This window comes from Notolepis coatsorum, assembly GCF_963971535.1.
Source record: "Notolepis coatsorum genome assembly, chromosome: 1".
In the NCBI taxonomy this organism is placed as follows: Eukaryota; Metazoa; Chordata; class Actinopteri; order Aulopiformes; family Paralepididae; genus Notolepis; species Notolepis coatsorum.
In genome coordinates this window covers 117,921,349-117,934,398 of record NC_140165.1, presented here as the reverse complement: position 1 = coordinate 117,934,398, position 13,050 = coordinate 117,921,349, and the positions used below count along the sequence as shown (strand labels likewise).

At 47.4% G+C, this 13,050-nt stretch overlaps 1 protein-coding gene across 1 annotated transcript in view; it reads right to left on the bottom strand.

Annotated features, from left to right (window-relative positions):
• LOC311248304 (protein O-GlcNAcase) overlaps positions 1–13,050 on the bottom strand; it is a gene marked incomplete at its 3' end in the record, with an annotated part of 77,702 nt that overhangs the window by 23,377 nt on the left and 41,275 nt on the right. Inside the window, exon 4 of the mRNA XM_084337987.1 lies at positions 1,846–1,932. Coding sequence (XP_084194113.1) covers positions 1,846–1,932 — 87 coding nt within the window. The remainder of the gene's footprint in view (positions 1–1,845; positions 1,933–13,050) is intronic.

Genomic DNA, 13,050 nt, shown 5'->3' with positions numbered 1-13,050 from the left:
ACCAAACCACAAGGTGTGTGGCGCCCTCAGAGTAGGGTTGAATCAGGACCAAACCACAAGGTGTGTGGCGCCCTCAGAGTAGGGTTGAACCAGGACCAAACCACAAGGTGTGTGGTGCCCTCAGAGAAGGGTTGAATCAGGACCAAACCACAAGGTGTGCTCTCAGAGTAGGGTTGAATCAGGACCAAACCACAAGGTGTGCTCTCAGAGTAGGGTTGAATCAGGACCAAACCACAAGGTGTGTGGTGCCCTCAGAGTAGGGTTGAATCAGGACCAAACCACAAGGTGTGCTCTCAGAGTAGGGTTGAATCAGGACCAAACCACAAGGTGTGTGGTGCCCTCAGAGTAGGGTTGAATCAGGACCAAACCACAAGGTGTGTGGTGCCCTCAGAGTAGGGTTGAATCAGGACCAAACCACAAGGTGTGTGTTGCTGTCAGAGTAGGGTTGAATCAGGACCAAACCACAAGGTGTGTGGCGCCCTCAGAGTAGAGTTGAATCAGGACCAAACCACAAGGTGTGTGGTGCCCTCAGAGTAGGGTTGAATCAGGACCAAACCACAAGGTGTGCGGTGCTCTCAGAGTAGGGTTGAATCAGGACCAAACCACAAGGTGTGCTCTCAGAGTAGGGTTGAATCAGGACCAAACCACAAGGTGTGTGGTGCTCTCAGAGTAGGGTTGAATCAGGACCAAACCACAAGGTGTGCTCTCAGAGTAGGGTTGAATCAGGACCAAACCACAAGGTGTGTGGTGCTCTCAGAGTAGGGTTGAATCAGGACCAAACCACAAGGTGTGTGGTGCCCTCAGAGTAGGGTTGAATCAGGACCAAACCACAAGGTGTGTGGTGCCCTCAGAGTAGGGTTGAATCAGGACCAAACCACAAGGTGTGTGGTGCTCTCAGAGTAGGGTTGAATCAGGACCAAACCACAAGGTGTGTGGTGCCTCTCAGAGTAGGGTTGAATCAGGACCAAACCACAAGGTGTGCTCTCAGAGTAGGGTTGAATCAGGACCAAACCACAAGGTGTGTGGTGCTCTCAGAGTAGGGTTGAATCAGGACCAAACCACAAGGTGTGTGGTGCCCTCAGAGTAGGGTTGAATCAGGACCAAACCACAAGGTGTGCGGTGCCCTCAGAGTAGGGTTGAATCAGGACCAAACCACAAGGTGTGCGGTGCCCTCAGAGTAGGGTTGAATCAGGACCAAACCACAAGGTGTGTGGTGCCCTCAGAGTAGGGTTGAATCAGGACCAAACCACAATGTGTGCGGTGCCCTCAGAGTAGGGTTGAATCAGTACCAAACCACAAGGTGTGTGGTGCTCTCAGAGTAGGGTTGAATCAGGACCAAACCACAAGGTGTGTGGTGCCCTCAGAGTAGGGTTGAATCAGGACCAAACCACAAGGTGTGCGGTGCCCTCAGAGTAGGGTTGAATCAGGACCAAACCACAAGGTGTGTGGCGCTCTCAGAGTAGGGTTGAATCAGGACCAAACCACAAGGTGTGCGGTGCCCTCAGAGTAGGGTTGAATCAGGACCAAACCACAAGGTGTGTGGCGCTCTCAGAGTAGGGTTGAATCAGGACCAAACCACAAGGTGTGTGGTGCCCTCAGAGTAGAGTTGAATCAGGGAGAGACTTCAGAGCTTTGTAGAACACGGATTAAAGGAAATAAACTTTATATACAACTAACATTTTGACGCAGGGTGCATCTTCCTCAGAGTATGGGGAGACATCATCAGTTATCTTTCCACCTCTGTTGAGTAACACACACACACACACACACACACACACACACACACACACACACACACACACACACACACACACACACGCACACACACACTCGTAGTACACACACCTGGTTGAAGTGGTTGGTTGAGCTCCTCCATCCAGTCATGTAGTGCACAGGACAGCGCTTTATCTGGGCAGTAATCACAGTCATCATCTAGGACACAGAGCACGCACACACACACACACACACACACACACACACACACACACACACACACACACACACACACACACACACACACACACACACACACACACACACACACACACACACACACACACACACACACACACACACACACACACACACACACACACACACACACACACACACACACACACACACAGAGGAATGAATCAGACCATTTATCTTGGTAACCGCCGCCACCACCTTTCCGTGCCTCGTAACTGTGACGATTTCCACTCGCTTCCGCCCCTTCATTCTACGTTGTAGCGTTTCAGCCCTAGTTTTTTTTTTATCTCTCTCTCCCTCCATTTTCTCTCCCACTCTTCTTTCACCGCCCTCCTCCACTCCTCTATCCTTCCTCCTTGTTCTGCCTCCGTCCTCTCTCTCTCTCTGACTCGTCATACTGTTTCGAGCTCAGTGTGCTCATCCTGACGTCTTTCCTCAGAAAGTCCAGGGTCTCCGACCTTTTGAGAGCTGACTGGACAAAATGAAAGTGGCCGAGAGCGACTCGTGATGATATTATCAGTAACATTTATTCACATAGCAGATCTCCACCCAATCCAACTGAATAGGCTTCTTTTGTGCGAATTTACAACATGTCAATATCCAACGCTTACATGTTCTATCAAAACACTTTAAATTCATGTGAATTTTCTTTTCTGTATGTTTCCTCATTCTCGAACAGACATACGAAAAATTCACCAAGGAATTCCTTCGTAACTTGATTTACGTACTTCTTCGACATTCTCCAACGGCTTCGTATTGTAAATTCATTGTAGGATTCATGTAGGATTTTCGAATTCTAAAAAGGCAGTCGTAAGTCGGACAGACCGGTGTGGGCCCGTGTTTTCAACAGCTTTCTCTGGGACAAGTCATTGGGGATTGCCGATACTACAGACATCCGTGGAATAAAATAATTATAATGATAATAAATACAACAATATTTGTATCATTAACAAACATTTTGCATTTATAGTCCTGACTCAATGAGGCATTGTGAACATTACACATACACACTGCAAACTAAATAAATAAGAACCATACTGCAGATATAGCTACTGTATAGTGGAATATGCTGTAATAATATGCCATATACTGTCTTCTTCTCTATGATATTATGTATTGTTGGTTTGATGTATGCCTATTGCTAGAACGAAATAAATGCGTAATGTAATGTCAATGCTGAACTTTCAGTATTGACATTACTAAATGAGATGTCGTGCTAATATGTCATGTTCTACAGTTGCACTAATAGAAGCCTACTTTGCTGGAACGATTAATTTCGCATACACAATATGTGTGTGTGTGTGTGTGTGTGTGTGTGTGTGTGTGTGTGTGTGTGTGTGTGTGTGTGTGTGTGTGTGTGTGTGTGTGTGTGTGTGTGTGTGTGTGTGTGTGTGTGTGTGTGTGTGTGTGTGTGTGTGTGTGTGTGTGTGTGTGTGCTTGCACGCTGAGGCTGCCTCACTAAGCCGTTTCTCCATGCATTTATTTATTTCTGGAGAATTTATTTATCCACTCTGGTTGGATGGTGTATTGTACTTGTGCTGTATAATGACAATACATTTTAATTAGGGATGCTCGATATTGGCTTTTTTACCGATACCGATATCTTTATTCCCGATACCGATATCAACCATATATATGCAGGGTTTCCCCCACCAAAAACACAACATTATGCAAACTTTTCACAATAAATAAAATAAGAATTTGTTTTTACTTGCTAGCCTGGGTAAATAAAGGTTCAATAAATGTAAAAAAAAATTTAAATTTTTTTTAAATGAAACCGATACCGATAATTTCCGATATTACATTTTAATGCCAATATCGGCCAACAATATCGGTAGGCCGATAATATCGGACATCCCTAATTTTAATCTAATCACATTTTGAGATTTCAGTGAGTAGGAGATCCCCACACTCAGCAGAACGTTCCTCCAGGAACAGCTTGAAGCTCCTGTCTTGCTTGGCCTGTGCTCAAATGTAGTAGATAACCTTAACAACCAGGTGTCACAACATGAGCAGATCCCATAACCTTTGCGCATATAGCCTGTTGATGAATGATACAATGACAGTTCAGCAGTTCAGGAAAGCCCGGTCTGGCTTTGTAGAGGGCCCATAAATCCTGAGTGATGCCCCGTCATCGCTGGCGCTCCTTCAGTTGTTACAGACACCAGCTTTTCAAGTAGTCCTTTTCACAGCATTAATTATATTATCAACTCCTTTGGTTGTATTTGAATTAAGGTAAAAAACTCTTCTTTTGTGGAAAATCAAATCAAATCAAATGTATTTGTAAGGCCCGACAACACACGTTAACTCATTGACTGCCACGCTGTTTTTCCATCTTTACTCCCTGGCTCCAGCGTTATTGACCATTTTCACGATGTTTGCGGACCCATCGTATATTCTATATTATAGCTATGGAGACAATTGTATGGCTCACTTGACAGGCACTATTTATACTCCAACAGGGACAAAACTGTTGATTTCTACATACCTTTGTTTGTGCGCTATACCACGCAAAAAATCGCCCTGTTTCACAATAATCCAGGCTGGTTTTCTAGATTGTGAGATATAGTGTTTTGTGCGCATATACGCAAATCTCGCGGCTGCTTGCGGGGGGGGGGGGATCGTTTTCCGATTATTACAAAAGCATGATGGGGTTCGGTAAAATAGACCCTATGTCAGCAGGTGCTCTCGCTCTCGCTTTCTCAAACCTCTCACTCTCGCTCCAAGTGTCTTGGATCAGAACAGGATCAACACATATGACGTCAGGTGGCCCTCATCCGTTGTCTTCTCCTTCATCATCTCCAATAGTTTGCTCGCCATTGCATTGCAGGCTGCTACAGTCTGCTCGGGCCAGACTATACCACGGAGCCCAATGGGTTTCCTCATCGGCCGGTTTGACTATAGTATTTTTTTTTTTATCAATTTTTTTTATTATTAATCACATGAAACAAGACAACACATTAACCACAATCACAATACACAGAACTTCACAGGAAAATAACAAAAACAATAATAATACAGAATAACAATTTATAAATTATAAAGACAAAAAGAAAAGGAAATAGAGACCTTTTTAAATTTTAAATTTCAAAATTTCAAAACTTCAAGGTTTCAAGGGGGGCTATCTAATAAATGACCAAATAGTGAAGAAATAGTTAAATAGCTGTCCCCCAATAAATCCCCAGTTAAATTCAGGACATAACAAAAGACAAGACAGACAAGACATTTCCTCCTCCCCCTCCCATGAGACCGCCGGACTCCCCCGGATAAGCACCCTAACCCCGCTCAGCCGTACACGGCGGTCCTGACCTTCTCAGCTGCTGCGAACCAGAGGTCAATCCCAGCCTGCCCTACCCCAATCACCCGCGCCGTGGATATCTCAAGATAAATCACATCCAACAGTGTTAGGGACCAGTTAACCACTGTGAGCTTCTCCGGCTCCTTCCATCTCATTGCTATTAGCTTCTTCGCCGCTGTGACGCCCGCTAGGACAACCCTTTTCAGTTGTACGGACACGGGTAGTGTTGTTATATCGTTCAGGAGTAGCGTAACAGCTGTGAATGGGATAGTTAAGCCACACAGATCAGAAAGTTTGTCCGCTATTGACCTCCAGAAGCGGGCCACTGGTGGGCAATCCCAATACATATGCATATAAGTGCCAGTGGCCTTTTGAGAGCACAAAGTGCACCGAGAGTTGGTTATCAGTCCCATAGCAAATAGCTTCCTAGGTGTAAGATAGGTCCTATTAATATAATTAAAATTAATTTGCTGGTGATTGGGGTTGCGGGAAGATAATGCCACATTTGCCCAAACATCATCCCAGTCAAACTCGGGGTCCAACTCTGGGATATCCACACGCCAGATTGTATCCAATGATACATTTTTATACATGGATTGAATTAAGAGCGTATAAAAGTCTGAGACAAACTCTCTGGAGGTCGTCCTGTCCACTATGAGCCTGAGGAAGGGGTGTGGGTGCAAAGCTTGAGCCCACGGCACGCCATGCGCCCTCAGCACTGACCTTAGTTGAAGGTAAAGAAAGAATGACTCGCCGGGAAGATCATAAAATTCTCTTAAGTCCTGAAACGCACGGAGGCCGTTCTTATCATAAATACCCTCCAGAGTATGAACTCCCCTCCTTTGCCATTGAGGAATATTAACCGGCTTGTGCCCAACAAGTAATTGCTGGTTATTAAAAATTGGAGAGTCCAGGTGCCATGGGCATTTAACCCCACACAACCTCTGTACATTACGCCACGTTTGGATCACGTGAGTTATGATCGGTCCATACCTCAGCCGGCATTTCGAAATAGAGACAGTGGAGTACACCACATCCTGCAATCTTAGCGGTGAGACCGCCGCCGCTTCTAAGGAGCGCCAAGATACAGCATCTACAGGGTCTAGCCAGCACATCAGAGGTCTCAGTGAGAAGGACCAGAAATAAAGCTTAAAATCAGGGATTGTGAGGCCCCCATCTTGTTTCCTACGTTGAGTAGTAGCTCTTTTGATTCTGGGGCGTTTGTTATTCCAGATAAACTTAGATACCATCGATTGTACCTTGCGCCAGTGGTCTATCGGAGGGGGCAGGGGGAGCATTGAGCTAACAAATTTATCCTAGGCAGGACGTTCATTTTGATTATGGAAGCTCGGGCTTGTAAGGAGTTAGGAAGGGACGACCATCTGTCTAGATCCTGGCGTATTTTATCATAAGTACCCGTGAAGTTGTACTTAGTAGTTTGACTCAGCGTGGGGAATATCTCTATACCTAAGTATTTAAAATGTTCCACTATGGGGATATCAGCTGGTTGTCGCACCGCCTTGGCCAGCTCATTAAGAGGTAGGCAGGCTGATTTGTTCCAGTTAATCTTAAAGCCTGACAATTTACCAAAGTCGTCGATTATTTCCAATAATTTTGTGGCCGACCGGGAAGGGTCATCCATAAAAATCAGTAGGTCATCCGCATAGAGAGCAATTTTGTGTGGTGTATTATTGATCATTATGGGGACGATGTCCTCTGATTGCCTAATAAATTGGGCCAATGGTTCGAGGGAAAGCGCGAATAGTCCCGGGCTCAGAGGACAACCCTGTCTAGAAGATCTGGAGACTGGGAAAAGTGTGGAACAGTTTTTGCCTGTCAGTATCATTGCCGACGGCGAGGCATACAGGACTTTAATCATATGAATAAAATTCTTTCCCAGACCCATGACCTCAAGTACCTTCCACAGGTATGACCATTCTAGTCTGTCAAACGCCTTCATGGCATCCAAAGACAGAACAGTGGACGGAGCTGTATTGTCTTTACTGTTATCGACTACATGCAACAGCCTCCTAAGATTATCTGCAGCCAGGCGCCCCGGGATAAAACCAGTTTGATCGCAGTGTACCAATACCGTCATAAATCTCTGCAGGCGGCGGGCCAGCACCTTGGCAAACACTTTTAAATCGGCCCCGAGAAGACTCAAGGGCCTATAGCTACCACAATCATTGGGATCTTTGTCCTTCTTGAGAAGTAAAGAAATCAGCGCCATGTTGACATCTCTTGAGAACTCCCCTTATTCGATAGCGCAATTGATCATATCGAGCATCAATGGGCCCAGTTGGTCCCAGAAAGCTAAATACACCTCGGGTGGAATACCATCCCAGCCTGGTGCCTTACCCCTCTGCATTTCAGCAATCGTCTCCCTTAGTTCCATAAGGGTGATCGGTTTCCCCAGTTCCTTAGCCTCTTCCTCAGAAATGTGGGGTATCTCAAGCCCGCCAATGAACGTTTCAAATTTAGAGTCGTCGAGATTAACCTCTGAGCTATATAACTGTGAGTAAAACTCTTTAAAAGTGTCGTTGATCTTTTTCGAATCAGTAGTGATTGTACCCTGTCGCGTCTTGATCGAGGGGATATCCGAGAAATGATCATTCGAGCGTATTTTCATTGCCAATAGATGGCTAGGCCTGGAGCTGTGAAAGTAGTAATTTTGCCTTGTCCTATGTATCAAGAACTCAGACTGTTGTTTAAGTATGGAGTTTATTTCCTTCTTGACTATCTTACGTTGTGTGTTTAGTCGTTCACTATAGTTAGTTTGCAAAGATGCGTATAGATCCGCATATAATGTTTCCAGTCCTTCTAGTTTTTTTGATCGGGATTTACGTAAGTTGGAGGAGAAAAGTGTGACATGACCCCTGATAAATCCTTTCAATGCATTCCATAGGACCCTGGGGTCATCGACCGTGCCAACATTGATCTGCAAGAATTCAGCTAGTTTACTCCCGAACTCAGAGCAGAAATCATCGTTCTTTAATAAGGTTGAGTTAAAAACGCCACCTGGGAGCTCTCGTGGAGAGCCTGCCAAAGGTTGCCACAAGGAAAATCCCCTTGTGGTCCGAGAGAGCCAGGGGAACCAATGAGACGTCGAAACTATCAAACAAATTATGGGATGCGAATGCATAGTCTATTCGAGAGAAGGTTTTGTGTCTGGCAGACAGGTGAGAGTAATCCTTGAGGGTGGGATTGGATAAGCGCCATAGGTCTGCGAGCCCAGTGTCCTGGGCCCACATCCTGAGGGCCTTAGAGGACCATTTTTGGTCACTTGTTTCAGAGGACCCGGACCTATCCATCTCCGCATCCCAGCACGCATTAAAATCGCCACCCACAATTAGAGCGTATCCAGTAAGTTCCAACATATTCTTCGTGATTGTATTATAGAACGCTGAATCAAATGTGTTAGGGGCATACAATGCTATTATTGCCATCTTCCTATGAGAGAACTCAACTTTTGCTATAGTAATCCTTCCCTCCGTGTCCGACCACACATCCAGGACTTTGATATCAAGGTTACGTCTTGTAACTATGACGACTCCTTTCGTCTTATCATCGGCTGAGGATGAGGAGATAACGTGATATTGTCGATTTGCTAGCCTTGACACATCACCCACCAATAAATGCGTCTCACTAAGGAGAGCAATGTCAATATTTCTTCTCTTCAATAACCAAAGGACACTGGCATGCTTGTGTGGGGCGTTAAGACCTCCTGCGTTCCAAATTAAAATATTCAATTTAGCCATGGTCGAGTTTGTCTAAATGCGTAGAGAACATACCAGTGCAGCCAGGCTGAGTACAGAGGCGCTGATCCAGGCGGGCCCAGACGGTCAATCCCAGGAGTTCAGAGGAGGAACAATTACACACATATAAGACAACAGTACATAAAACACATAAAAATACCACCCCAGTTACAACCCCCCCTCCTTCTACTCTAAACCCTAACCCACCCGTCCTATTATATACCCTCCTATACCCACTCTCCAATCCCCTCCCTATGCCCCATCCACTAAGGATGGTCATCTTCCTATCATTTCCCACTGGAGTCATGGATCCAATAAGACGCTCTCCACTCCGACCCCCCTCTAGATAAACCCCTGATTAAACCCCCACTAGTCCAATAAACACAAATAATAATACAAATTAAATTCAATAAAGATATCGGTCGAAAACCACCTGAGCCTTGGCCCTAACATGAGATAACTATAATGGAAAAAATAGCCATTATTATATAATAACTCAACATCAACCCTGCAACCATCTATTTCCGAGCCTGCGCATCAATGTCGCAATGTTATAGCACAAATGGATAAAGGAAAATTCAAAACAAAATTAAATTAAAGCATACCAGCAGATAGTCTAAGGCAGGATCGGATCACAGGTTAATTGCGCAAACAGATGTCATTTAAACAACGACAATAATAAGAAAGGGAAAAAAGGGGGTTTGGTCAAAGTGCACACCTGTAACAGCCCCTCTGATCAGGCACAACGGTTGGAATGACATAACCTATGTACAAATAGAATTAAACACATTCATTAACCCGGGGATGGTAATAAGCAATACCTGACACAACCTGTTATCATATATTGCATATATATACATTCAACCGATCTTCTCCTACCGGAGCCCAAAGCTCAAAACAGCCTGGATATAAAATAAAAGCATACAAGAAGTTAGTTAAGGACCCAATCACCGTTGAATTGTGCGAACCAATGACACTTAAACAGCAACAACAACCAAAGTACGTAAATATTAGCGGGTCTCGCATGCCTCGGTGCAGACGATAGACGCAGCCCGCTAGCTAGCCCGAGGCTAGCGCGCAAGCTAGTGATGAATCCGTATAGCATATTAGAGTCTGTTATGTACATTGTTCAGCTAGCTCGCTAGCTTCCAAAGAGGCGATACACAAGTACGACCATGAGGTCAGCATTAGCAAGTAACAGAAGTCATTGGGAAGCCCCGCTAGTTGGATGGGCAGTGGACAGTTAGCATGTCTGGGCATGATAGCAAGTATTTGTGAATAGTCGGCCCTATCAATGTATTCAGGCCCACATCGCCAAGTCACTCACCCGTCATAGATATCAAGCTACAGTCTCGGCTATCCCCTCGAGATATTCCTTCGCTTTAGCCAACAACCAAAATGAACGCCGACCATCGACCTTATCCAACACAGATAATTTCGCGGGAGCGAATAGCGTGGGCCTCAGGCCTAGTTTCCATAGCCCGGACAGGACCACTTTGTATTCGCCTCTCTGTGCTTGAACCTCCTTAGCAGGGGCAGTGATGGGTTGAGAGTGCGTGCTGTGTGCTGGCGACCTCTGCTGGACGGGACGACTCCCGATGCTGGCTGCTCCCAGCCGGGGCAGAGCTATTCTACGGGGCTCTCCAACATAACTTCTGCAACAGGGCTCTCCAGAGCACCCGTCCGTTGCGACTGTTCGTGTTCAAGTTCACTGCCGAAGAGGTTCTCCTTCCGTCTCTCAGTTCCATATATCTTCTCCCATCTCTCTCTGCCTGCTACTGCCCCCTGCTGGTCCCGCCTGCCAGTCACACAAGGGAAGGATGATGAATCGAGTCCAGTAATGCCGCTTATAATCCATATTCCAGCGATATAAGAAGGAGACGCTTGTGTCATTGTTCGTGCGAATATCAATGAAACTAATTAGAATGTCTTGGTGCAGAAAGGGGAAACAAAAAGGCAAGTCAGCAGCTCTGAATAATAAGCAATATCTTCAGGCTGCTACATATATAAAGTGAAGAGTGCAGAGTTCCAGTACGGACTAGTGCAGTGCAGTCAGTGTCATTGTGCCAGTGTCACTTGGGGGAAGAGGGGGGGAGGGGGGGAAGGGGGGGGGGGGGGCGAGGGGGGGGGACCTGAGGCATTGATGAGCCTGGCGGCTGAGGGGAAGAAGCTCAGTCTGTGACAAGCTTTCACATCCTTTGGGATCCTCAGCCTTCTCCCAGAGGGGAGCAGGGTGAAGAGGCTGTGACCGGGGTGGGATGGGTCGGCCATGATCTTCCTCGCCCTCTTCAGCGCCCTGGAGTCGTGCAGGGACCTGAGGGAGGGCAGGGGACAGCCGATCACCCTCTCCGCGGAGCGAATCACCCGCTGCAGCTTGGCGAGATCTTTTGCCACTGCAGCGGGGAACCAGGAGATGATGGAGTGGGTAAGGATGGACTCAATGATGGCCGTGTAGAATTGGGCCGTCATGGTCCTCGGCAGTTTATATTTATTTAACTGCCGGAGGAAGAACATCCTCCCCTGGGCCTTCTTGAGCAGGCCCATGATGTTGAGCTCCCACTTCAAATCCCGGGAGATGGTCATGCCGAGGAATCTGATGGGAGGGGGCAGGGCTGCTTTCTTCCTGAAGTCCACTACCATCTCCACTGTCTTTTGAGCATTGAGCTCCAGGTTCTTGCAGCTGCACCAGCTCTGCAGCCTCTCGATCTCCCTCCTGTAGGCCGACTCGTCCCCCCTGGAGATGAGACCCACCAGGGTGGTGTCGTCAGCTAATTTCAGGAGTTTGACCGAGGGGTGTAGAGAGGCACAGTTGTTGGTGTACAGGGAGAACAGTAGTGGGGACAGGACGCAGCCCTGCGGGGAACCGGTGCTGGTGGACCTAGAGCTGGAAATGCTCTTCCCCAGCCTCACCCGCTAAGACCTGTTGGACAGGAAGTCCGTAATCCACCTGCGAGTGGAGGCCGGCACCTGCAGCAGGGATAGCTGGTGCTCCAGGATGGGTGGAAGGATGGTGTTAAAGGCCGAGCTGAAGTCCACATACAATATCCTGACATAGTTGCCCGCGTAGTCCAGATGTTCCAGCGTGTAGTGCAGAGCCATGTTCACAGCATCCTCTGTGGATCTGTTGACTCTGTACGCGAACTGCAGCGGGTCCAGCACAGGATCAGTAATGAGCTTCAGGTGGGCCAGGACAAAGCGCTCCAGGACCTTCATGACCACAGAGGTCAGGGTGACAGGTCTGTAGTCATTAAGGCCTGTGACCTTGGCCTTCTTGGGGACGGGGATGATGGTTGAGGCCTTGAAGCATGCTGGGACGTGACATAGCTCCAGCGATGCTTTAAAAATGGTGGTAAACACCGGTGCGAGCTGGTCAGCACAGTGCTTCAGGGCAGAGGGGAGACAGAGTCCGGGCCGCTGCCTTCCGGGGATTCTGACTAGAAAACAGTCGCTTCACCTCTCTCACACTGACAGAGAGAGGGGAGGGGGGGGGGGGTGTGGGGGGGGGGGGGGGGGGGGGGGCACTGGGGTGGGGGGATGGAGGTTGTGACCGAGTGGGTGAAGGAAGAGGGCGGGGGGGAACCTCTTTCTCAAACCTACAGTAAAATGTGTTTAGCTCGTTCGCCAGTGGGAGCTTATCAGGCGCCTGTGGTGACTTCGGCTTGTAGTTTGTAATGGTCTTGAGGCCTTTCCAAACGGAGGAGGAATTCCCCTCAGAGAGCTGCTGCCGCAGTTTCTCTGAGAAGCGAAGTTTCGCCTCCCTCACCTCTTTGGCGAATTTGTACTTGGTCTGCCTGAACCGATGAGCATCACCACTGAGCCTGGCCACCTTCTTCTCCGACCTCAGCCGCCTGAGTTGAGCTGAAAACCAGGGCTTGTTGTTGTTGTAGATCTTCCTAGTGCGGAGGGGGACACACACCTCCTCGCCGAGGCTGATGAAGGATGTCACAGTGTCTGTGTAGTCATCCAGGTTGTTTCCAGCCTCAGGCCCCGCCCCCTCAACAAAGCTGAGTCGGAGTCAACAGGCTC